This window comes from Hippocampus guttulatus, chromosome 14 (assembly GCF_054856545.1).
Source record: "Hippocampus guttulatus isolate MCC_2025c chromosome 14, RoL_Hgut_1.0, whole genome shotgun sequence".
In the NCBI taxonomy this organism is placed as follows: Eukaryota; Metazoa; Chordata; class Actinopteri; order Syngnathiformes; family Syngnathidae; genus Hippocampus; species Hippocampus guttulatus.
The window spans coordinates 6128773-6155526 of NC_141274.1; the positions used below are offsets into that span (position 1 = coordinate 6128773).

Sequence of the window (26754 nt, forward strand, 5' to 3'; positions counted from 1 at the left end):
TAAATCAATCAATCAAAACTAAAAACCTTCTAACACGAATGAAGAATCCCAAACTATTATAAACCTATCGTAGCAGAAGATTAACAAATTGCGAAGATCGTCCTGACCGTTGACCTCCTGCAGGGAAGGTTTGGTGTGGGCTAACATCAACTGGATGGACAACGGCGAGTGTTTGGACTTGATCGAGAAGGTGAGTGCTTTTTGTTTTGGAGACGACGCCACGCAACATGTCGCGGGAGGAGAGGAGGATGATGATTTTTCCCGGGTTTCCACAGAAACTGGGCCTCCTGGCCCTGATGAACGAGGAGAGTCACTTCCCCAAAGCTACGGACGACACACTGCTGGAGAAACTACACAGTCAGCACTCGGTAAAAACACCCCAAAAATAATCCCAAATATGTATTTTCCCTTGAAAATTACATGAACTTAAATGTCCCCCCCCCCCCCCCCCCAAGATGTTTTCTCACAAATCTAAAACATTACGTAACATTTTTGTTGAAAATGTTTTTTTTTTCTTGAAAATTGCTATTTTGTTTCTCGAAAAGATTATCTCATACATGCCAAATGTCACCAAAGGATAGTCTTTTGCAATGCGATGCATAAGGTTTCAGAAATGTCACATTATAAAAATGAAAAACAACATAAATTCAACTTAATAAATGTCATATTCAAAAGCAACCAACACATATGTACAGTACCAATAAGGCGTCATAAACATGCTGTATGCCATAAAATACAGCATATTATTTCATTGGTAAAGCATTTCTAAACATATATGTGTGACGAGGTCACAACTATGATGGTCTCGAGCTCCACGTCGCTGCCGCCTCAAGAACACCAGACACTAGGATGTGGCTTTTCTCTCTTTTTTTTTATTGCCTGCAACACAGTATGGCGGGAGGGATAGGTGAAGTCACGGGGCTTTTCAGTCTCAAAAATAACCTGTGACTTCCCTGGTAGCTCTGCCTGAACTAAACATCATCCATAAGAAAACTAAATGCACAACAAAACAAAATATACAACATAGGTGATCGTATATTAACTATTTACCATAAAAGGGGAAAAAAACACACTTCCACTGGTATTTACGTGATGCCGCTGAACGCATCACATGCAGCAGAACGGCTGCGCAATGTACAATAATGGCGGCCGCGACGAACCGCGCGGGTACACGCCAGCCACACTGATAGCCAAATGAAAAATGACACGAAAGACTATATACAGTACAACCAAAAGGAAAGAAGCATTACCTGCAACACAGTATGGCGGGAGGGATAGGTGAAGTCACGGGGCTTTTCAGTCTCAAAAATAATGCGCAACAAAAAAACACCTGTTAACTCAATGGATAAAAACTTTCATTCGACAAAACTTAAATTAAATGACGACACAAAAAGCAATGTGGACTCGGAACAAATCAGGGAACTAATTAAATACACAGCACCGTAGAAAAAGGAAAAACAAAGTGACATATTGTAATTAAACTAGAAATGAATCCGGACCATGAATGAAACCTGACTTACCCTGTGACTTCCCTGGTAGCTCTGCCTGTGACTACGGCGGGAAGCTGGTGCCATACTGTGCGCTGTTGCGTCACTTCCGTCATAATTTAATAAAAGCAATATATCACTCCGTTACATATGTCATGAAAAAAATTAAACACTGACAGTATATGTTTCCTAGGTGTGACGTATGTATGAAAAGCGTTTGTTTTGTGTTCCAGAAAAATCCGTTTTACGTGAAGCCCCGCGTTGCCGTTCACTACTTTGGAGTTCGACACTACGCAGGAGAGGTAACACCTATCTCAGCATCACGGATATCAAATCATAATCAATCATCATTGCTAATCAGCGGTCATCACGATGTGACGTGCAGGTGGTGTACGACGTGAGGGGAACGCTGGAGAAGAACCGAGACACTTTCCGAGATGACGTCCTCAACATGCTTCGCGACAGCAGGTGCCCCACACAAACAGCTGCAGCATCATCGTTATTCATTCATTTACTTGTGTCGTCCTTTATTTCGCATTACACTTGGAATTCCAGAGCAATAACAACACGCTGTTTTTCTCAAAACAGAAAAAAAACCCCCTCAAAAATATATTCACTTTTAACAACTTCCATCCCAAAATGCGTTTTTCTCAAAAATGTAAAGACATCAACAACAATTGTTTTTTTTCTCAAGAGTTTTCAACTTGGTGTCCGTCAGGTTGGATTTTGTGTACGACCTTTTTGAACACGTGCTGAGTCGCAACAAGCAGGACACGCTGAAGAGCAGCTGCAAGCACCGAAGACCCACCGTCAGCTCGCACTTTAAGGTCTGGCCCGCACATTCACGCTTTGCACTACACAGTCACGCCAATGCCCCCACCCATTCCATCTCATGTTCGGGTTTTACCACATTTAACCCTTTCAGGGACAGCGGTTACTACAGTGGGCATCTTATCAGGTTACAGGGTGCAGGAAACGTTTAATTGAAGTGAGGTAAAAAAAAAAACAGTTGGACTCACTTTTTAAAAAGAGTTTTTTAAAAACAGCCAATGCACTTGAATATGTACGTGTTACACATCTACACACACGCACACACACATGCTGGTGCTGCCACTCGAGTCTTGTGTTGTTTTTCAGGACTCTTTGCACTCTCTGATGGCAACACTCAGCACCTCCAACCCGTTCTTCATACGATGTATCAAGCCAAACACACACAAGGTGAGTGGGACACACAGTGTACTCACCTAATTTGAAGCTTCATAATGATGAGATTGCACGTTTGGGTTGACTTGTGTCCTACTTGGCAGCCAAGATGACCGACTTTATGTTCAGTCTTGGCCATGCCAATTGTTGTCGTGTATTATACGAGTTTATCTGTCAGCCTTTTATTTTGAAGTTGTTGGAAGAAGAGTTTGAACTATTTTTTTGTCAATCATCGGTTGCGCAATATATTAATCTAGTGGTGTCCAAGCTCCAGCCCGGGGGTCAAACAGCTGGGATAGGCTCCAGCACGACCGTGATCCTTGTGCGGATAAACGGATTTGAAAATGGATGGATGGAGGTCAGTCATAGAGTAAGGGGGTCGTGCGTGGTCAGCAGCTCGACCGGCAAACAGCCGGTCATCTTTTTTCGAGTGCACCCTCCTCCCATCAAACATTAACTTTGAAGTGGCACTTAATCGGAGGAAGACTTAAATAGATGGGCGATAATTAAGTGTTGTCATGTTGTGACGCGCGGCCCCAAGTCATCAGTTTAGGTTTATGAACTGATGTCACGGGGGTCTTACAATGGGAGTGTGATCATGTCAGTCCTTGTGTGTTAGCATTAGCGTTAGCATTTTCCACCAACAAAAACAAAACACAAAGTTGGTGGCAGCGCACATTGTGTGTGAGCGCACTACCAGATTAGCACTCGAATGCTAGCACACGAGAGCAGAATAGAGTGAAGCCCCGTTCATCGTAAATTGGCATAGACAAAAAAACAGAATTAAACATTGCGGATTTCAGCACCATATTTTTGAAGCAAGTCATATCATTCAGTCATGATAAAAGGCATGGAAAATTTGTCAATTTTTGGGGGAAGAAATGTTCAGACAGGTAAAAAAAGAAAAATCAATCGATGGATAGATAAATGGATTAATGGATAGATTGACTCTTTAAAAATAGAAACTTTCAGTCTGTCTCTGAAGGCAACACTGGACTTAATAGGCTAGATGCATCGTTTTTTTAAAATGTCTTCTTTCAGGTGACAGAGTCCCTTCAAATCAAATGAATGGTTTTGCATTGAGCTCACGCTAGTCACGCCCCCCCCCAGGACACTTTGAATGCACGCACACACGGGCACATGCACACACATCAAGCCCTACAAGTGGCAGGCGCAAATGAGCCTCAGCAGGAGACGGGTCGCCACGGCAACCACGGCCCTCCCATCTCCACACAGAGGGAGCGTTTCAAAGCCTTTGTTAGGTCAATGTGTGTGTGTGTGTGTGTGTGTGTGTGTGTGTGCGCCTCTTACGAGGCAGAGTTGTGCGTCTTCGTCGCGAACTTTGCCATCTTTTTGTTGCCACCGCCGCGGGATTTGGAGTCAAGATGCAATGGTGAGCCGGGGTGCCGTGCGTGTGTCTTCATATGTCTAAGGTGTGCGTGTGTGCGTGCGCACGTGCAGCGGAATGAAGCTGTTGCATGAACGATTGCCATTAGCAGATTTTTGGAGTTGATAGCAACACAGAGCATCATGAACGATGTTAAATGGTCTTCTACTGCATGTATTGCATGTTACGAAGTTGACTGGGATTTTCATCTATTCGTGGTGTCAGTTGTTTATGACTCGCTGTAACTTTGGGTAAATTCTATTGAATAAAACAGTATTTACGATGGTCCAAATACTTTCGAAGTTGAGTGCATAGCACGTTGGCAATCGTTATTAATTATCAAAAAGAGTTGTCGATTAATTTTGAGAATTGATTATGCTGTCAACATGTTTGAATTTAAATGACAATTTTGACAACTGCACAGTTGTGTGCTAAAAAAGGTCTTCAAATGATTCATCTATTTTCAAAACGGTTGTCAGTTAATTTGATAGTTGCTTAGTGAATGATTCACTGTTGAACCTCTAATGTTATTGTCGTTCATGAACTTACATTTAATTCCACAATTGTTTTTTGCATCATATTATAAATGTGTTCTCTGTCGTCCATCTTGTGAGCTTGTTTTTTTTTTTTTTTTTTTTTTACTTCCCCAAAGTCTCCAGGGAGTAGATGGCCACACCCCCATTTGTCCTCTTTAGTGGGCCCCTGAACCCCGAGACAGTTTATCCATTGAGTAGTTGACTGACTTCACCAATCCCAAATCGTCATTGATGTCCTTCTCGCACCCTCCATGCACACCAGATGGAGATGTTTATTCATTGCTGGACATTTGCTGCATACTTTATTCACATTTTGGTGCCATTTATAACTGCCTGAAATCCTTCAAAAGCTCCCTCAAAATGAACAATTGAAGAAAAATGTCATCTTGTTCAGTTTTAAATCAAGGAACAATGAACTTTCTGTACGTCTGAGCTATGGGTGGACAAATAGCGGTACCCGGTTTTGATATCGGGCCAATAAGTACACATTTTATCGTATTGGGTACTCACAGAATTCATTATTATTATTATTACCGGTGGGGGAAAAAAACGTTTTATTATTTCATTTTCAATTGCCAATTGATAACAAAAAGAATGAATGATACCAGAGTTTAGGGGAGGGTGGGGACTGATTTTATGACAATGGGGCTCTTTGTGAGCAATCAGTGTTAAAAGCGCTTTTTCAAGTGTTTCGGATCAAACCGAAGAAGACGTGATAATGTGCGTTTTCCGGACAGCGCCCGTCTTTGTGCGCTTGCCGTATGCAAATGAATGTTATGCTAATGAGCCCATGCTTCTTAAAGGGCTGACATTGAAGCAAATTTTGTGATAAAGAGGAAAGGGGGGCTGCATTACAGTGGGTATCAAAGCAGCCTCTCATTTGGAGACCCCCCTGGCACCCTCCCACGCCCACTGAGGCTGACAGGAGATCCCAGCAAAGTGGCGCCCTCTCTTCTCCACACCATAATGGCACCGTTGACGGAATGTGACGTGACGCACGTTTTAACGTCCTCCTCCTGACACAATGCCAAAACTACCAATGATGATGATAACCGTTATAAATGTTCTCAGTTCGAAGTTGTAAAATGAAACGGAGGTGATGAACATACCTGTTGAGCAGAAATGTTGCTAATTTTGCACCACTTCAGAATCCTCTCACCTGCCTGATGTTCCTTGGTTGGATTTTGTTTGCTAATCTTATGTGAAGTAGTTAGCAAATGAGGGCTAGGCATTTTCTCGATATTCCATAAGAGTCAGCAAAGCAAAGCTGAGGTGGCTGACTGCCGTGTGCATGGCAAATGATTGGATTGACACGACGCCCGACATGGGAGGCCCTCTATCTCTAATACGTTGTTCTTCCTCGGACATGGGGGGGGGGGGGGGGGGTTCTTGAGAGGTTGCCCTTGAGTGCTTTGTGGATGCTTTTGGCTTAAACTTTGTGAGAACACTTTAGGGAGGTTCCGACTCCGATTCAAGACTTTCCAAAAGTGTCTCAAGAAGCACGACACGTCCCCTGTATCACATATAACCTGTTTGACCGTGCAGATGCCTGACCGCTTTGACCCGGCGGTGGTTCTCAACCAGCTGAGGTATTCCGGCATGTTGGAGACGGTGAAGATCCGACGTGCTGGCTTTCCTGTCCGCCGACCTTTCCAGGAGTTCTGCTGCCGGTGGGTGGTCTTGGGTTCATGCGCGTCCCGTCGGTACCGCTCGGACTAGCGACCTACTTTTGTCTGGTCCTTCTGCAGATACAAAGTTCTGATGCGAAATGAATTGACATCAAATGACGCCAGGGAGCGCTGCGTGGAGCTGCTGCAACGCTATGACGACAGTGCCACTGATTGGCAAATGGGGAAGACCAAGGTAAGCCGCATCGGATTTTTTATGTGCAGTGAACTACAATTGCTATAAAAAATGATTATTTGGATCATTGATTCATCTGTCGATTGTGTTTTTAATTGGTTAATCGTATTGGAAAAAAAAGCTCATTGAACCATATTTTCATCACAGCGTTTGAAGTTTAAAAGCTGTGATGTGAAAGATTGTTTTTGTACTTAGGTGTTCCTCAGGGAAGGCCTGGAGCATCGTCTGGAGAAGCAGCGGGAGGTGGAGATTCTCCGAGCCGCCATGATTATCCGGGCGCACGTGGCCGGCTATGTGGCCAGGTAGGCCAGCCCGCCTCAACGTTGTTTTTATTTTACTTCGTGAATAACAATGGTTTTATTTTCAAATATAATTTTTGTTACTTTGTTGGTTTTTGTGAAATAAAAATAAGCTTGCTTTGCCCTAATCACAATCTAGAGCAGTGCAGTACTCTTTGGGCGCGCGTGTGTGTGTGCAGGAAGCAGTACCGACGGCTGGTGCGCTGCGCACTGGTCATCCAGAAGAACTACCGTGCCTTCTACTGGCGCAGGAAGTTCCTGCTGCTGCGCTGGGCGGCGCTCACGCTGCAGACGCATCTGCGAGGTCACATGGCCAGGCGCCTGGTGGGGCGCATGCTGGATGAGAGCAGGGCGAAGAGGAGGAGACAGGAGGAAGAGGAGAGGTTGGTTCGCACGTGGCAAGTCCGGTTGGCGGCTTCGGCACCTCGAAACACCACCACAGTGGATTTGAAATGAAACCAACACTCCCCTAATAATAATAATAATTATATATATATATATATATATATATATATATATATATATATATATATATATATATATATATATATATATATATATATATATATATATATATATATATGTGTGTGTGTGTGTATCCCTGGCATATAGGTCTGATATGGCCTCTAAATATAATCTCAGATTTTTTTTTAAAATAAAATTTCTGATTTTTTTTCCTTTGATTTTGAAATTAAATTATAATTTGCATTATTCCTCCTGTATGTTTTTTCCAAAGAGTATTTTCCAGCCAATAATTTGCATATTTTTCCACAAAACCATGCTAATCACTGTTTATGATTATTTCTAGATCAGCGGTGTGAAACTCGTTTTACTTTGGTCAAATATTCCACTGTCAAATATTAAATGGCAAAATAGCGCCATTCTGTCGGCAGCCATGTTGTTAGTGTTAGCAATGAAGTCACTATAAAAAAAGAAATTTAAAACTGTAAACTGTACAATAAATAAGATCTAAAAATCAATCTTCAAAAAGAGTCCTGACAGATCAGCTGATGTTTGTGTTTGGTTGTCACAGGGAGAGACGGCGGCTGGAGGAGGAACAACTTGCTCAAGAGGTACCAAAATGCAAAAATGTGGCCTGTTTTAACACCTCAAACCCTAAATATTATCAGATTCGTTTAGTTCAACTAGCTCATCAACATAAGATGCAGGACAAGGCCAACTAAGGAGTGAGAGTCCTTTGCAATATTTAGATTTGAAAAATGCCAGTATCTGTGAGTCAAAAAACATCAAAAAATGGCTAAGAGCAAAGTAATATTTTGTGCTTTTTATGTAACACCGTCAATTGCCACAATGGAGCACAAATAACCAGGGTTGTTAGAAAAGTGGAACTGGTGTCAAGAATTGCTAACAACCGAAGGGCTAACATCTTTGTATGTCAGGGGCTATTTTTAGCCTGGGTTCGAAGGGAAAGTCTTCAAATCACGTAGACACACACGACCATCTTTTTTTTGTGAGCCATAATACGAGTTTGAAATGGTTTGGCATCATGTTTGAATATGAGCTCTTATAAACATTTGTGCAGAGGCTTCAATTCTCTTTTGAATTTCCTGCCAATCTTCTAAGCCCCTAGCCGAGGTACAACCCGAATCCAAAACAAAACCTCTCGCCAAAGTAACCATCCTGAGTCAGCCCTATCCCAGTATTTTCATTATATTCATCCTGGAGCGCAAATGTTATTCTATGACACACTGTTGACATCCCAAGTTTTCTGCTGGATTTTGTCCTAACAGAATCTTGTGATCTTCAGGCATCAAGGAGGCGCGAGGAGCTGTGTCGAGCTGAAGAACTGGCCGCTCTCCTTCTGGTTCAGCCTCAGCTGGCCCTACACCACCAGTCATCAGAAACCTTGACGTCAGCAGAGACCTTGGACGAGTCTTCAGACACCCCGAAGGTGTTCTCTGAGGCCTTAGATGAGTCTTCTGAGACACTGAAGGTGTCTTCGGACCCCATAGGGGTAGAGGAGGAAGATGACGAAGCCATCCGTCCTCAGGAGGCATCTCAGGTGGAGGAGATCCTGCGTCTGGAGCGGGAGATCCAATGCCTGCAGATGAAGAAGGAGCGTCAGGAGCTTTCCCTGACGGAGACATCGCTGCTCCGCCTCCAGCTGCTGCGCGACCAGGAGCTGAAGAGACTGGAGGACGAGGCCTGCAAGGCGGCGCAGCACTTCCTGCAGTCGCTCAACTTCGACGAGATTGACGAGTGCGTCAGAAACATCGAGAGCTCACTGGGCGTGGATGCCGACGGTGAGAAGGAGAACGGGCGGCAGTCGCGTGGCAGCCAGGAAGAGGAGGATGTGGACGAAGGTTTCGGGGCGGACGACGAGGCCTTCAAGGACTCGCCCAACCCCAGCGAACACGGACACTCGGACGGCCAGCGCACCAGCGGCATCCGAACAAGTGACGACTCCTCTGAGGAGGACCCGTACGCCAACGACGCTGTCATCCCTCCCTTGCCGCCCACCACCATACTCCTGCAGTTGCCACCGCCACTCACCATCGGCACGTTGGAGCCCCTTTGCGAGCTCATCCCACCGGATGAGGATTCAGACTACGATCGGGATGACTATGATGAGGGTGCCATCGCGTCTAGCGGCAGCCTGGCCTTCTCCTACCCTCGCAGCGAGCAGTGGTCTCCCGACTGCCGCGGCTCCTCGGGAACCTACAACAGCTCCGGGGCGTACCGCTTCGGCTCAGAGGGGCCGCAGTCCTCGGTGCGTCCTCGTCACAGATTCGCTACTTCAGTGGCTTGCGCCAAGTACCGCCTTTCAAAATGCATAGCCCTCCATGTGCCACCATCATAACCAATATTAAAATATACTACATATACAGTACAGTACAGTAAATATATTACATCTTCATTTATATAGCGCTTTCACAACAGCTGCGGCTGTAGCAAGGCTCTTTACAAAATATGTAAATCTTAAAATGGAAACCAGCAAACACAATGAAAACATTAGGTCCCCCCAAATTGAACCCTGCGGAACACCATACGTTTTTTTCAAGAAACAATTTCAAATTATACAAGATATTACAAGGAAAACAATTTGAATGCTTGGAAAAAAAGGACCAAAATTAAAATTTAAAACCAAACATTTCTTAAAGATTAAAAACTAAAATAGTTCCAAAAACCTGAGTGAACGTAATGATTGTTTGGTGTCCCACGAATGGGAGCCCACATCCCCATCGCAGTTCTTGTTGGACACTGCTCCACCTAAGAATCTTTCTGATTCTGTTTGTGTTTTTCCCCTTGTGTCAGTTTGAGGACAGCGAGGATGACTTTGACAGATTGGATACGGACGACGAGCTCTCGTACCGCCGAGACTCCGTCTACAGCTGTGTCACACTGCCCTACTTCCACAGCTTCCTGCACATCAAAGGTACATCCATGCCCCGTAACGTACACACATGGGTCTCTCTTTTCGTGACAGGCGCAGGCAGCAGCGTAAATCTGCACTGTGGAGTGTTGGACCAGGTTGTGGTAGTTTCGCTGTTGCGCGTAAAAAGAAAAACAATAAAATAAAAAGCCTGTTTGGACACGGCTGACTTCATTTGTCACCAATCAAAGTGGTTCCTCTCATTCCCTTGAAATACAGCCCATTCACACCTCGCATAGTGACATGTCTGTCAATGCGCTTTGCCGGTTTGGCAATAAACAGGCGGGTTAGCGGGTTCCCTCATTAAATGCAGAATGATCTGCTGCGACCTAAATATGTCAGCGAACCTCATGTACAGCCCACCAAATTTTCAAAGGACACCCCCTCCTTACGCTGGAACACCCACGTTGGCAGAGAGCGGTCAGGCAAATTGCCAAACAAGAACAACTAGCCTCGCGCCAGCGGCAAAATCAGAATACGCCACCATTTGTGCACACGCCATCTACCAAAATAGAGCCCATAACGTCTTGATTGAGACCTGAGTGCCTCAGGCTCTCCGTCGCCCCCCCACAGGCGGCCTGATGAACACGTGGAAGCGGCGCTGGTGCGTGCTGAAGGACGAGACCTTCCTGTGGTTCCGCGCCAAGCAGGAAGCGCTGAAGCAAGGCTGGCTGCACAAGAAAGGCGGGGGATCCTCAACGCTGTCGCGCCGAAACTGGAAGCGACGCTGGTTTGTCCTCCGGCAGAGCAAACTCATGTATTTTGAAAACGACGGCGAGGACAAACTCAAAGGGGTGCTGGACATGCACGCCGCCAAGTTAGTAAAGCCTCTTCAGTTTCCACCCACAAAAAGGCAGCGTAGACCAGCATGGTCCTGTTGTGTTCTCGCTTTGGCTCTTGATGTTGTGACTAGCAAGAAGAGCAAAAGAGCAGCATCAGCAAATGTAAAACAGAACGGCCAAGATTTGAACTTTGAACCAGCAACACCAACATGCTCTTTTTGCTCTGCTGGTAAGTTCTGACACCAGCAAGACTCCACCTGGTCACCAGCCATCACCAACTCTTGGCTGGGTCCCAGCAATGTGTTGGCTCGCTGGTCAGCTGTGGCTCACTTCCAAGAGCCTGTTGACCAGGCAGTATAGATTTGGCTGTTCCAGTCTTGGTGGTTTTGTTTCGTTTTGCTGCTGGTCGTGTGCAAGATCAAAACGAAAACACAGCAAAAACATGCTTTTTTTAAAAATCCCTGCTGTTTTTTAAGCAAGGCTGACCTATACTGACACTTACTGACTGACCTCATTGTTTCTACACTGGTCAAATGCTTGTTTGGCCAAACCCAGCTAAGTTGGGCTTGAACTGGGCTTGAACCCAAATTGAGAAGTCAAGTTGTTTTTGTTGCAGCGAGGTGATCGACAACGCCAACAAGGAAAACGGCATCAACATCGTCATGCCGGAGAGAACGTACCACCTGGTGGCGGAGACGGCTGAAGACGCCAGGTAAGTCAATCAAGACGCTTGACGATCATGACGATGACGAAAACGATGTTGATGATGCCGCCACGATGACTGATGTAACGGTGATGACGACCACAACAACCTTGGTAATAACAAAAATGGTGACCTTGATGAGAACTGCGACAACAATGATGATGACATCAATGATGCCGGCAACGATGACAATGACGGTAATTGATGCTGATGATAGCAACGATCAGGAGCGCGGTGGCCATCGGAAATGTGAGGAGAATTTCGTGATTTTCCCAAAGCATTGGTCTATTTCCAAGCCACTCAAACTCCCCCCGTCCCCACTTGTTCACAATTATGTTTCGGCACATTCCCACCCACACACACCACTGTTGACAAGTATTCCCAGGCTGAATTTTGGTCCAAGTACATCCCTGACAACAACGACAGGAACAACTATGACGATCACAATGACAATGACGCCGATAACCATATGTTTACACTGTCCCCGGTACCAGCCAATGGTTCAGCGTGCTGAGTCAGGTCCACGGTTCCACTGAGCAGGAAATCGGTGAGATGCACGACGAGCAGGCCAACCCACAGAACGCCGTGGTGAGTCGACCGCGGCGGGGAAAAAACGCAATCGTCTTCGGCCGACAGCGTGATCATCTTCAAATACTCTGGTCCTTCAGGGTACCCTGGACGTGGGCACGATCGACTCGGCGTGCGCGTCGGACAATCCGGAGAGGTGAGGACCTTTGGAAACTGGCACCGTTTCCAAAGTCAGGCACTCAAACCCCCCTCGCTCACGCAGGCCCAACTCCTTCGTCATCATCACGGCCAACCGAGTGCTGCACTGCAACGCCGACACACCCGAGGAGATGCACCACTGGATCACGCTGCTGCAGCGCTCCAAGGGTGATGCCCGAGTAGACGGACAGGAGTTCATCATACGAGGTACCCCATAAAAAAAAGCTTCTATTTGCAAGGGGGGCTAAAAAAAAATCTCACAGGGATTTTCTTTTTTTTTTTTTACTCTTGAGAAACAAGTCATTTTTGAGAAATCTGATGTCATTTTGCAGAAAAATGCCTTGCAAAAAAAAAGAAAAAAATGCATGTCCCAGAAAATAATTCAAAACACATTCACATTTTTTGCTAAAATAATTCATTTAATAGAATTTCTAATTGAACATGCCTTGACAAAAAAAAAGGTGTAGTTTTCAAATTCGGGTGCCAAAGTTGTCAATTTCCAATGTTACAATGTGGGACAATATCATTGCGGTCTGTGGGACCGAGAGGTAAAGGATAGCTTTTTACAGTGATTGAACTGTCAATCAAGATCTCGGTTAGCATTACACAACCACCAGTCACCAGATTGCCCAGTGATGTTCTGTGTTATGCGCTTATAAATAAAATGCATTATTATTATTATTATTATTATGCGTCAGGTTGGCTCCACAAGGAGCTCACGAGCAGTGGTGTCGGCGTGAGCGGCAAAGCATCTCTGAAACTGAAGAAGCGCTGGTTCCTGCTGACGCATAATTCTCTGGACTACTACAAGAGCTCAGAGCGCAGCGCCCTCAAGTTGGGCACACTGGTGCTCAACAATTTGTGCTCGGTGGCGCCGCCCGACGACAGAGTCTTCAAAGACACTGGTGGGCCCCTGACTCCGCCTGCGCGGGCGTCCCCTCGTTTGCGACCTTCTAACATTTGTGTCGTTCAGGCTACTGGAACGTGATCGTCTATGGTCGCAAGCACTCGTATCGCCTCTACTTCAAACTCCTCAACGAGGCCACCCGCTGGGCCGCGGCTGTCCAGAACGTCATTGATGCCAAGGCGCCCATCGACACGCCAACGCAGCAGCTCATACTTCAAATCAAGGTAGCCGCCAATGTGTCATGTCTGGCTACGGACATGTTATTCGGCTGTGTTCATGCACTCAGAAGGTACACAGTCTCACACAAGGGTGGGCAATGTAGGCTGTGAACACCTCACGTTCCCTCCCCCGGGAAGAACTGAATGAAGTGGCTGGGGAGAGGGAAGTCTGAGCTGCCCTGCCATTCAAGCTGCTGCCATTGCCACTCCACCCTGGATAAGCACAAGAAAATACCGTATTGGCCCGAATATAAGACGTTGTTTTTTGCATTGAAATAAGACTGAAAAAGTGGGGGTCGTCTTATATTCGGGGTCTCGATATTATACCCATTCACGACGCTAGATGGCGCCAGATACCATTGAAGCGAATGCTGAACTTGACTCCCCAGGCCAAAGCGAACCCGTCACAAAGAATAAAAATAAAAATAGCGATAAGAAAGAAAAGAGAAGAAAATAATAGAAGCGATAACAGAAAATGGAGAAACGTAGCGACAATCTGGAGAAAAGTGGGTCAAAGATCAACCAGGTTAACCGGCAGCTGAGGAGAAGTTATCATGTAATTTACATTTCAATGAAGAAGCCATTCATTCACGAATGTGATTGCACTTTAGTTTACATATTTAGCTGTTCAGATATTAAGATTTGAATGAGGCAAAATAACACGCTTTTTCTCTCAAATATATCGTTATGATCATTTGTTTCAGATGTACTGTAATTATTTTCTGTATAAAAATTAATTTGGTGTTCAAAAAGTCTTTTTTCAAACTGGAGTCTTGAAAAAAAGGGGGTCGTCTTATAATCAGGGCCGTCTTATATTCGGGCCAATACGGTAGATGAAGTGTGCGCACGATTGCGTGTGTGCAGGAGAACAGCCTGAACACGGAGGTGGTGGAGCAGATCTACAAGAGGAACCCCATCCTGCGATACAGCCAACACCCGCTGCACTCACCACTTCTGCCGCTGCCCTACGGAGACATCCACCTCGCTGCTGGTGCGTCCGTCCGTCTGTCTGTGGCTATCGAAGGGCTACCCGGAACACCGGCATCATCACCTACCTGCGCGCACCGTGTGTTTTCTCTCCTTCAGGCCCGAGGACGTGCGGCAGCCTGCAGGAGGAGGCGCTGGCGGTCTTCGCGCGCCTGCGGCAACTGGAAAGCACAGCTGACCCGGCGCCGGGCATCGGGGCGCTCCTGCAAGCGTGCCGGGAGCCGCGTGCCCTTCGCGACGAGCTCTACTGCCAGCTGGTCAAGCAGACGGTGCTCCCGCCCGGGCCCCATGCCCCTGCCAACCTTACCCGCTGGAAAGCGCTGGCATGTGCCGCCTGCGCCTTCCTGCCCGGCAGGAGCGTCCTCGCCTACGTCCGCTTGCACCTCAAAAGGTACTGCAACAATCCACCACATTTTTTGTCACTTTTTTTCAGCCTTCCTTCCTCATTTTCAACTTTTCATCTTTTCATTCATCAGACCTTCATGGTTTACTTTTTTCCCCCCTTCTTATCCAGTTTTTCCTCCAAAGTGGTTTTTTTTTTACCCCCTTTCACTTTTCCTTGAGCTTTTTTTTCCCCATTCTGTAACATCCATTTATTTTCTAATGCGCTTATCCACACGAGGGTCACAGGCGTGCTGGAGCCTATCCCAGCTGTCTTTGGGCAGTAGCCCGTGTACACCCTGAATTGGTTGCCAGCCAATCGCCGGGCACACATAAACAACCATCTACAATCACAATCACAATCACAATCACACCTCGGGACAAGCTTAGAGTGTTCCATTAATCTGACATGCCTCTGTCACTTTTTCAGTCGGTGTTCCATTCACCGGTGTTCCCCAGTCCTGGGGCCCCGACACGAAATGACTAAACAGCAAACCTCCCCCTCCCCCTGCAGGACTCGAGAGGCATTCCCAAACACGGAGATTGAGCGCTACGCCACCTTTGCGCTGGATGCGCTGAAGAAGACGCGCGGGCGTGAGAACGTCCCGTCGCTGGAGGAGATCCGGGCCGTGGTGGCGCGGCGGGACATGAGCACCACTGTGCATTGTCACGGCGGAGGCTGCTGCAAGATCATCATCAACTCGCATACCACTGCCGGCGAGGTGAGTCGCACCAGTCGTTGCTCGATACATTGCTCTTCATGTCTTGCAGCACCCCTTTTCCAGAAAAAAAAGTCAAGAGTTCCAAGGGAATTTTTTTTTAATGCTAATTAATTGGATTTATTTATTTCAAGGGGAAATTTTTTTTTTCAGTTTTTCAGTGTGGATTTGACGTGTGTGTGTGTGTGTCTGTGTGCATGTGAGGTGGTGGAGAAGCTGCTGCGCGGTCTGGCCATGGAGGACTGCAGGAACATGTTTGCACTCTTCGAGCACAACGACATCGTGGAGAAAGCCATCGAGAATCGCACAGTGGTCGCCGATGTGCTTGCCAAGTTTGAAAAGTCAGCGCCACCTGCTGGAACAGCACGTTAATTGTTCTTCGTTGTTGTTGAGCCGTCGTACAAATGTGCACTTCTTCTGGGTATGCGTGTGTGTGTGTGCGTGCGTGCACTGTAGGTTGTCCTCCAGTCCAGATGAGGGCACCACTGGCTGGAAGTTGTACTTCAAACTTTACTGCTTCCTTGACGTGGACAACGTTCCCCAAGACAGTGTGGAGTTTGCCTTCATGTTTGAACAGGTAACGACCAAACCACACTCATGTTGCAGCGTACCGAGAATTTTAACCCAAAAATCACGCGTGACCATAATTCCTAAGTACCGGTAATTGGGAGCCTAAAAAAATGCAGGGGAAGTTGGGAGCATTTGAGAGCATAATTGTTGCAGTGTCGAGTACACATGCACAGACAGACACGTGCACATGCACAATTCTCACAATTACAAAGGCTAAAAATGAGAACACAAAGGATGTTTGGTCAAGCGTTTACCAAAACACTGATGCAAAAAGTGTTGCTGCAACACTGACAGATGCATTTGTGTCTTTAGGCTCACGAAGCAGTGATCCGTGGTCAGTATCCAGCTCCCGAGGAGACTCTCCAGTTCCTTTCAGCGTTGCGGCTTCAGTACCTTCTGGGAGACCAAAGCCCCCAGGCCCAAGTGCCGGACACATCGCAGGTGTTCCCCATGGCTCGCCTGCGAGCCCGCGTGCAAAACTCGGCACGGAGCTTCGCGTCAGGCAGCGAACGCTCGGGGACATCGGAGCGCAAGCGTTCCAGCTTCCTGGAGGGAACGCTGAGGCGAAGCCTGCGCGGCGGCTCGCTCGGCCGGCGCCGTTCGGACGCCGAGAACGGGCTGGAAGCCTGGATGAGAGAGGAGGTGGAGGCCGTCCGAACCGGCCTTCTGGACAAGTGGAGCAAGCTACGCGGCGTCACGCGGGAGCAGGCTATGCGCAAGTACATGGCGCTGGTCCGCGACTGGCCCGGCTACGGATCCACGCTCTTCAACGTGGAGGTGAGCAATCCCAATCCGAACCCATCCTTACCTTCTGAATGGAGTCAAGTGGATCTTTCTTTTCTAATACGAGTCCACTTTTAGCTGCTTACCATAACCTTGACACACAGTTGACCCCTGCTATCGCTCGGTGAAAATCCACCAAATGTTTTTTTTTTTTTTCGTAATCACTGAATCCTTTCCGCACCCATTAGAGATGTAAATGTATTAATAGACACTTTTGAAAGCATTCCTTCTCGCGTGTTCTGGATTGCTCAAAAATGTTCTTCCTAACCAAAATAATTTGGTTAATTATTGTTAATTTAATGCTTAATAATTCAACCATACCAGATTATAATCAAAGATTGCTATCTTGATGCTCACGCATAATGCAAAACGCCATAGATGGGCAAACAAAAATGAGCACTACTGTTCTGCTAACTTTCCCATAACTGCTACATGTCAGTGCTTCTTCCACTGGGCATGTTGTGGTACTGCACTGAATGCGTGCAAAAATAATTTCAGACTTTCCTCGATACTCTGAAAAAACGAAAGACGGAAAAACCCGATTGGTTTGAAAATGTGCGTTGTAAAGCGGGTTGACCGCACTCCAATGTTCTTTTGTCCTCCAGTGTGGTGACGGCGCGTTCCCATCGGAGCTTTGGCTGGGCGTGAGCCGCGAAGCCGTCTCGGTGTACAAGCGAGGCGAGCCGTGGCCTCTGGAAGTTTTCCCCTACGAGCGCATCCTGTCCTTTGGGGCACCGCTCGCCAACACCTACAAGATCGCCGTGGACGGACGAGAACTCGTCTTTGAGACGCAAATGGTAAGGAGAAAAAAAAAATCCACCTTTTGCTACGCGCCACGCCCACCGGTTAATGCGTCTGTTTCATATCAGCGCCAAAAATATTTGCAAGTCCCTTGTAACGAGTTTGCCAGTCAAAAATGTTGACTCCACATCAGTAGTGCCAGGCTCCATGGTAGAAGTAATGAGTAGACAGGTGTCAGTGTGACATCTTGGTGACTGACTTCTGCCTTTGCCCGTTCCTCTTGTCCAGGTGATGGCCATCGCCAAGCTGATGAAGGCCTACGTCAGCATGATGGTGAAGAAGCGCTACAGCAACTGTCAATCGCTCAGCAGCCATTGTGGCGCCTGGTGAGCCCTGAAAACTGGTCCCGGACTCATCCGATCCTTTTGGATCACATTGCCAGCACCACAGTTCTTCCACAAGATTCCTGGTGCTCAGCTTTGCAGGCTGGTCCAAACACGACTTTCAGCTCTGCCAACCAAAAAGCGGCACAGGATGAGATTTTGAAACTGAGCCTCTCTACCAGTAGGAGGCAGCACTCAGTTTTTCAACTTCAACATCTGTTCCAAGAAAATATTATTTTCCGTCTTTTTGGAACTTTATGCTTAGCTTTACAAGCGAGTTTTCTTAGTGTAAGCGACTTTGAAAAGAATGTAAACAAAAAGATGTAAATAAGCTGTTCTTGTCTTAAACATTTCGGGTTTGCTGTTGAATGTTCTGATTGGCTGGCCGAGCAAGGGAAGGCCTCACAAGTGCCTGAAGAAAAAAAAAAAAAAAAAAACCACGGTGGTTCACATGTGGTCCTTTTTAAACTGAGTTACATTCCATTGGAATGGAGTTGCTAGGGCAACATCATCAAAGCACTTGCCGCTCCACCGTGACATGCTAATTCTAGCAGGCGCTAGCTAGCAGGTGTTGTCATTTTAAAGCAGATTTCTCAAAACTTTTAGTTCTGTTTTTTTGAACAAAGAACCCCTCCAAATCCAAATGGGCATCACAATTGCCATGGTAACAAAAATAAAACATGCAAATAAGCAGATGATCGGGAATTTTTAAATAAATCTGTGAGGAAGGAAATACACAAACGCCCAACAGCAAAAATCTTGAGAGATCCACTGTACTCTACTAAATACCAAAGCAAATCGCCTATTTTCTTGGTGAAAAAAAACTTTTTAAAAATAAAGTGAAAAATGTGTAAAAACAGAAAAATGAATTTTAAAAGTCAGAATGCTTTCAAGAGCACAGATGTCACTTGTTGGTGGCTCAAATTGTAATCAGATATGTCTGCAAATAGCCTCACTTGAGATATTTGGTCTCACTGAAACAACTTCAAAAGTTCAATGAAAGATTGCATAAAACAAAAGATGGAATTGATGGCAAATTACTCTTTGGGCCCCAAAGTTGGGTCTCGTGCACTCCCTAGTTGGGTCTCGTGGACACCAGTTTGAGGAATCCGGCTGTCCAAAAATATGTCAACCAAATTTTTGTTGAAATCTGCATTCCTTTTTTGACTTGAAGAGCATGTCGCCGTGGTTGCACACTGTCAACCGTGAGCAAGCGCAAAATGAGCTTTTCTAAAAGTCGAGCCATTTGGAAAGGTTCCGCCAATACGTCAGCGGGCGGCAGGTCCATCCAAAGACACACACACTCTCACACACACATACGAGTGCCTTCTTTGCTGTACATGTTTTTGATGTCATGGTGCAATGTTTCTCTAAATCTTCTCGGATGACGGTTGTACATTTTCTTGCTTTTTTTTCTTTTTATGCTCTCATTTTGACAATAAACTTTCTTCTCAAAATGTGTGTCCATCAAATATTACAAACACTAGGAAATAAATATATAATCTACACGTCAACAACATCTACGGTACCTCAGTCAGTGGGTTTTTCCTTACGCATTCCAAAAATATGGCCTTGTGACCAGTCCAGTTAAAGAGCCTCATGGTTTTTTGAAGAAACTTCAACTTAGAGTGACTACACAGCTGCTTATATTGTAAAGAGTTATTACTTTCAAATGCAAGTAGCTCGTAATGTAATATATGTGTGTGTGTGTGTGTGTGTGTATGTGTGTGTGTGTGTGTGTGTGTGTGTGTATATATATATATATATATATAAAACACGTACCCCTGGTTGGGAAGCATGTACTGAAACAACCGACTTCATCCATACTCCATACCAGTAGGTGGCGGCACTGCGGTTAAATGTTATTGGCCAACCGTATTAATTTACGCGAAGGAGACGCTGCTGAAGGAAAATAGGATGATGCTGTTCGCCTCAGATTTTCTTTCTTCTATCTTTTTTTTTGTTGACTTAATGCTTCCACCGGGCGAGGTCGGGTTTAGTATTGTCATGCGATCACTTTTGACCGCTTACGTGGTCATGTCGTGAGGATAAATATAAAACTCGAGTAACATTAGCCAACCGGCTCGATGGTTTGCTCTCGGTTGCCTGACAGCGGCCAGTAAACAAAACAGGTTAGCCTAGCCGTATGCTCACATCACTCGTCGCCTCAATAGGCGGCTGGGAAAAAAAACAAGATAAATCCAGAAAAGCGCTGGATAGGCGGCCGAGATGGCGGAGAACGGTCGCCGCGGCTGGGAGGATGAGGAACGCGGACCGGGAGCTCTTCATCAAGGCTTCGTGCTCATGGAGGCGCTCGTGGAGAAGCTGAAAATATTAAACTGTGACCAGGAGCTGCTGGAAAAACACAACATGAAGCCCCTATCCAGGCACGTCACACCACAACAACATTCTCCTTCCTATTATATTTGTTTCGAAATGCAAATGATATAAAACAGTGGTTCAAGTACCCCCCCCCCCCCCAAAAAAAAAAATCACTGTAATGAGCAACATTGGATTACAGGAGCATTCCAGACGTAAATATTCATTCCAAAAAAAGGCGCATATTCTATTCCCGAGTTTGTAATATTACAAGTAATACGACGTCATTTTACAAGAATAACGTTCTCCTTCGTGAGCAGAGGGTGTTTCCACTTTTTCAAATCTAAATTGTGACATTTCTTTGCACCATTGGCGTATAATAAGCCACAGTAGAAAATAATATTTTGAAGTCTTTCGTGATGAATGAAATTAATTTAATTTAGTAACTAACAATGAGTTTTTAAAATAAGTAGCCTTCATGGCTTCAATTGGCTGGAAGTGGTCACTATACAGCAAAACAAGTTCCCCCTAACCCTGTATATATGCTATGTGGTGTTGCAGACATTACTTTGTGTCCAGCCCTTACCTGGCAGCCAATCCGGGCGAGCAGTTTTACGTATTCACCATCATGGCCGCCTGGCTCATCAACAGCGTGGGCAGAAGCTTCACCAGACCTCAGGAGGACGATGAGCCCACCGCCACCAGCGCCAACATCCTGGCCGAGCTCAGGGCCCTCGTAAACATTTTCTGCTTTTATATTATTATCGTTTTGTGAGTGAACCCAAAGATATGACGCCTTCCTCAACATGTCTGTTTAGGGTGTGAAGGTGGACTTCCCGCCATCCAAGTTGAAGTCTGGTTCAGGCGAGCACGTATGCTTCGTATTGAACACGCTAGCAGAACACGTACTCAAGAGGCGAGGATTCTCCTTTAAAAGGTACTCCATCACCTTTTTCTTTGCGTTTTACATTCATTCCATGGACATTGTGCTATTCCTCCTGTTGTGTGGATCATGGCCATCTGGGGGCAGTGCAATCCAGACATACATTTATGCATAAAGACAAGGCAAGATATCTTTGTTTCTATAGCACATTTCAGACGCAGGGCAGGCAACCTAATATGCTTCACACAACTAAAAGCACAACTTCGAAGACAGAGGTCACCAGCGTAATGTTTTAAAATAGTGAGGAAAAAAAAAACAGATGCCCACAGTTCAAAAGGTTGACCTGATTGAGCAAAGCTAATGTGATATTTGAATCCAGCAAAAAGAAAAATCTTGGACAACAAATTGCTGTTTACCAGTCCCATCTGCATTGGCCCTGAAAAAGTCAGATTTCTCTTTCTCTCATTTATATTAACTTTGTTTGACCTAAAACTAAAGCTAAAACAAAATTTAATTCGAATTCTAATGCACCTAGTTAAAGACGCAATAATGAATTAATTAATTGACAACAAATCAATTTATCAAATCAAATGATTATTATATGACACTGTCATGGGAGAGCCACACTATATTGGTGGGGTGGCCCTCGCCACAACAAGTAAGACGTTCAGAGACAAAAGGAAACGGACACCCAAGGGAAAATTCTGACTGCCTGTTGTTCATTTCAGACCAAACTACCCAACCGAAACCACAGAAGAAGAATCAGTGATGGACGACCATGCAGAACTCATGCTCAACGATACGGATCACATCGTTGTACGGTCGTCTCCTCTTCATCCTTTTCCTCGACTACCTTCTTCCTGATTCCTTTTGGTGTTGATACGTGAGGTTTGTCTCTTCAGGAGGAGGACGATGAAGATGAAGACAACCTGGTGGACTTGGAGGCGCTCACCCTGCAGAGCACGCTTCAAGTGAGCCATCAGCAGCAGGAAGTCGTTTAGCATGGTGGCGGAGAAGTTTTGAACCGGGCTACCTGCGTTGTTCCCTCAGGAAGCGGCGGCGGTGGCGGCGTCCAAACCTGATGAGATCATGCGCTCCACGCTGGACGTGGCCGAGTGGAACCTGGAAGTAGAAAGGGTCCTACCGCTCCTCAAAGTCACCATCAGGACCGACAACAAGGTACAGCACCTCGTCATTCAAGACATACGGAACCATCGAGCACATTCTCAAAAGTCTTTACGCCTTCACTTCCTTCCATTTTTCACCCCTGATTTCAAGCCGTTCCAACTTCAAATTGTTTTGCTCAGTCAGAACATCTTTGGAACAGTTTGTCCCCAAATGACTGCGTGTTGTACGTGTTCCACATTTTCAGTGACTGTTTTACCAAATGTACCTCTGTCGTTTTTCCATCTCTTTGTTTTTTCAGTGAGTTCTCACAGATTTTCAGCGCAATGTCTGCTCTTCAGCATCCACCTACAATTTTTGCACAAATTAATCACTTTCGTAATTCAAGCCTTTGTTTTTGCCGTCGTTTGTGCAGGACTGGAGGGTCCACGTGGACCAGATGCATCAGCACCAGGACGCCATCAAGTCCTCGCTCCATGAGGCGAAGGTGCCTTGACTGACCTGCACAAGGGCAGGACACACCTTAGAAAATTCCCCACTTGTCAGAATTTCACCAGATTTTTGTGCCAAATTGATGATGTCACACATCTGGTCCCGCCCCATGCCAAAACAATGGGCACAATGGCCACGCCTCTTTGTCCGTGTTTTGGGTTGCTTTCTGCATCACCCGCACCCATATTCGGGAAATGTAAAATGTATTTTATTTTTTTTTTTGATCCAAGATTGTTACTTTTTGGACCTTTGCCACAGCTTAGTTAGATTTTTATTCATGCATTTCAACTTTTTTCTTTCTATTTATTTTTTAAACTTTTTTTTTGTGTACTTGTTGTGACGGAGGATAAATCAAGGCTCCCTTAAATCTGACTATTGTTGGGGGAGAGATGGCCTTTCTCTTCCTCCGCATATGCATCAATTTCGGATGATGAGGATATTCGCAATCCAAATACAGGCTGGAGACGATGAACAGTTTCCTCGAAGCTTTTATTCGCAGAATATTCCAGCCAGTTCCAGACAAATGGCTGCAGTGGTCACAAGTGCAAAGGTACAAGGGATTCACAACATATTTATATCATCAGAAGGGCGGTACCGGAACTTATGGTGCGGCATCGGAACTTTCGTTTCTCCTAAACCGTTTGTTAGCTTGGATCAGCTGGCGCATTCCGATGGTCTGTGCGTCTCCACAAGGTCTCCAGTAAGGAGTATAACAATATTAACTGATGATTGCTTCAAGGACATAAAGTTTCGCTGCGGGCATGGGAAAATTATACAGCGTGACTAAATATGGGCAGAAGACACACTTCACCATACTCAAGAAATGAAATCTGGAAAATCGATGCACGTTGACCTTTGTGATTTTAGCCAGTAGGAGCAGCAGCAGCACTTTTGATTTCTTGCATTGGTGTTCTAAGGGCTACATTGGCAAGCTAGAGGAGGACATCAGCAGGACATTGGAAAAGGTGTCCAGTCGAGAGAAGTACATGAACAAGCAACTGGAAGGCATCATCAACGAACGTCGCGCCGCTCAGGCCAAGCTCGGCGAGGTCAGACTCCGCCCCTGCCTCCCATCCTCCTTATTTCTCGACCTCGTTTTTTATCGTCTTCCTCTTTTTGTCGTCTGCCAGGTCAGGGAGCTCTACCAACGCGCCAGCGGGGGCGTGGCCCAAAGGACGCGACTCCTGGCTGAGGTCGGTGAACGCGTCATGCTTCCGCACACTGTGTTATATGTCACCTCGGGTGACCGACGTGGACTGAACACACGCACAGACTAGTCAGGACATGAGGACGTGTCAGAGATGTTCTCGGACAAAGTTAAAGAAATGACTCGGCACACAGGAAAATTGTCTTCAATATCGGCGAAAGCGGATCTCTGAGAGCGAACGACGGTTAGTTGCTCCGCGATCACACTCGAGCTCCCTTCCCGCCAATTCAGACTTTTATTGTAACATACAAGGAAAACACTGCCCCCAATATTTGCATACCGCACCCCCGGTCCGGCCCCTCGGTAGTGATTGGTTACCTGTTTTAAACATTGAACCACCAGTACGTTGGCGCCTTTTCTGTCTGGTCTACATTGAATTAACATGTTGCAGACTTTGCGGATGGCCAATGTCGCCTGGGCGCGACGGGTGTTCTCAACTCGTCTTTTGTTGTTCAACCGCTGTTCCCGAATTATTCATTCCCCTTTTGTGACCGAGTTTCGCCCTCTCCCCCGTGATCGCCCACCTGCATTGACGTGCTAATTGTGGACTTCAACAGCCCTCCGGCCAGGTAGCCGGCGCCTTTATGCACAGGCATCTGGGGGGTGCTGGATATGCACCCAAACGTTTCGATGTGCCCAAATTACAATGAAACTTTAAACATGATACAATTTTGCTCATAGATTCCTCTAACAGGACGACATGACTAAATAACCTTTAATGGCATGTGGGCTTGGGGGGGGGGGGGGGCTCCACTCTGCTCTGCCGAAACCAGAGGACACAGTCCTGTCAAGGCGACCAAGGTGGCTTATTAACTCATTCACTCCCAAAGACGTATTTAAACGTCTTTTCAGACTTGTTCCAGAATTGGCTGGTACTGAATGAGTTTTAAGCTGTTGTGGTTGTCACTTTTCAGCTGAGTGAAGAGTTGGAGAAGGTGAAACAAGAGATGGAGGAGCGAGGCAGCAGCATGTCGGATGGAGGTGAGAAAAGTTTCCTTCAACGTTTGCTCCCCTCCCCCTTTTTTTGGTCATGATCTGACCACGGCCACGCACGTGTGTCCAGCGGCGGTGGTGAAGATCAAGCAGAGCGCCAGCAAGCTGAAGCAGGAGATCGTGCGCATGGACGTGCGTGCCGGCGTGGTGGCGCACATGCTGCTGCACGCCAAACTCAAGCGCAAGTCCGACATTAGCTTCCACATGCACGCCTCTCCCGCCGTCTGAGCTCCGCCCACTGTATCGTCTTTCACATTTTCTCAGTTCTGCTGATAATTGACACGAAGTGTTTTCCGATGTGAAAAATAATCTTGGACCACAGTTGACGTCGGGTGAAAGGCGGTGCAGCATGTCCAGCTCAACTGTCACCCACAGGCTAGAAAGAAAGAAAACTGCCCCGCAGCACATTAGCACAGAAATCACATTTGACCATGTCATTCGTAAATTAAAGGTTGAAAAGAAAACGTGGAAATGTATCATTCTGTATACTGTATGTCGTCATGCTGAAAATTCACATAGCTTAATCTTTCATCAATTCACTCAGCTATACTCAGCAGCCCCTCCCTAAGCCCTCACTTTTTATTTCCTCTTGAGGTCCCCGCACCCCACGGTTCTCCCTTTTTGGGTTATCCTGGGATCTCCCCCAAGACTCCAGGCAAAGGTGTGAAGAACTGCCTTCGTTTTGTGAATGGCGCCGTTACTGATGCGCCACAGGGGGGCACGTGAGGAAGACACGACTGGCTGTTGTTTTACATTTAGACTCCCAAGAGACATTGGATCTTTCCTGATTTCTAGGCTGATTTCAAGTTGTTCTGTTTACATGGTGGCATGGTGTGAGTGCAACCAATTTGGTCGCCTTGTACGTTATCATTTCCCAATGGTGTGACGGTGACAAGATTTTCAAAAAAGAAGCGGTTGCATTTGTGCAACCGGCTGTTCGGTGGCAGGGACAGGTAATCATCGACTTGCTATTATTGCCTAAAAAGACAGGGAGCTATTTTTATAATTCAGACTCCTGAGAGGGACACTTGAGTCTCCACTCTGCCCCCCCCACACAGAAACCAAATATGTGTCACACCCTAATTACTGTCCATTGCATTCTTAGGTACTCATCAATGAGTGGGTACTTAGCCACTGACAAAGACGCAGCTGTCCTGCACAATCTCAAATGCGGTTTGAGATTGTGCAGGACAGCTGCGTCTTTGTCAGTGGTTAAGTACCTCAGGTAATGGCCCGAATTTGCAAGTACAGAGATGTTAATGTCGTCAGTTTAAACTAATGGCCCAAAAAGGGACACCACTGGCATGACTTTGGGAGCACCGAAACCTGTGGTACTGCTAGTGCTAGGTTACATGAAGGTGAGGCCTCTAAGGGGGGGTTGGGGTCATCGGCAAACCGGCCACACATTAAAATATCACGCCAAAATACATGATCGTTGCTCATTCTAATACACCCACACCAAAATACATATGCCTGATAAACGCTTTAAGCACGTCAACTCAGCATATCATCAGAAATGCAGAAGGGTCGCCTCTGGCGGTTTCCTCATATCTGATCGCCGATTGCAGATAACTTGAGACCAAATGGAGATGAGCAGGTTTCGGTTGTCCTGCTTCTCACCTTTGCACACAGCATCACTCGCGTAGCAGACTCAAATGTTTGATCA

The 26754-nt window shown here is 46.2% G+C and overlaps 2 protein-coding genes across 2 annotated transcripts in view; both read left to right on the forward strand.

Annotated features, from left to right (window-relative positions):
• Positions 1-19526, forward strand: part of myo10 (myosin X) — a 47432-nt gene extending 27906 nt beyond the window's left edge. Inside the window, exons 14-41 of the mRNA XM_086128886.1 lie at positions 124-190; positions 276-368; positions 1721-1789; positions 1873-1955; positions 2206-2314; positions 2625-2705; positions 6159-6283; positions 6362-6476; positions 6672-6778; positions 6955-7158; positions 7809-7848; positions 8544-9506; positions 10052-10172; positions 10743-10986; positions 11568-11663; positions 12149-12242; positions 12323-12378; positions 12445-12587; positions 13079-13285; positions 13354-13511; positions 14370-14496; positions 14592-14883; positions 15388-15595; positions 15797-15933; positions 16049-16169; positions 16475-16939; positions 17551-17742; positions 17975-19526. Of these exons, the coding sequence (XP_085985012.1) occupies positions 124-190; positions 276-368; positions 1721-1789; positions 1873-1955; positions 2206-2314; positions 2625-2705; positions 6159-6283; positions 6362-6476; positions 6672-6778; positions 6955-7158; positions 7809-7848; positions 8544-9506; positions 10052-10172; positions 10743-10986; positions 11568-11663; positions 12149-12242; positions 12323-12378; positions 12445-12587; positions 13079-13285; positions 13354-13511; positions 14370-14496; positions 14592-14883; positions 15388-15595; positions 15797-15933; positions 16049-16169; positions 16475-16939; positions 17551-17742; positions 17975-18076 (4819 nt within the window). The 3' untranslated portion in view covers positions 18077-19526. The remainder of the gene's footprint in view (positions 1-123; positions 191-275; positions 369-1720; positions 1790-1872; positions 1956-2205; positions 2315-2624; positions 2706-6158; positions 6284-6361; positions 6477-6671; positions 6779-6954; positions 7159-7808; positions 7849-8543; positions 9507-10051; positions 10173-10742; positions 10987-11567; positions 11664-12148; positions 12243-12322; positions 12379-12444; positions 12588-13078; positions 13286-13353; positions 13512-14369; positions 14497-14591; positions 14884-15387; positions 15596-15796; positions 15934-16048; positions 16170-16474; positions 16940-17550; positions 17743-17974) is intronic.
• Positions 19527-19956: 430 nt separating this feature from the next.
• ift57 (intraflagellar transport 57 homolog (Chlamydomonas)) lies at positions 19957-26225 on the forward strand. The gene is made up of 11 exons (XM_086129299.1): positions 19957-20456; positions 20950-21124; positions 21207-21325; positions 22000-22087; positions 22174-22242; positions 22322-22450; positions 22812-22883; positions 23806-23937; positions 24019-24081; positions 25010-25076; positions 25159-26225. The coding sequence occupies exons 1-11, from the start codon at positions 20299-20301 to the stop codon at positions 25314-25316; spliced, it is 1230 nt and encodes a 409-aa protein (XP_085985425.1). The 5' UTR covers positions 19957-20298; the 3' UTR covers positions 25317-26225.
• The last annotated feature ends 529 nt before the right edge of the window (positions 26226-26754 follow it).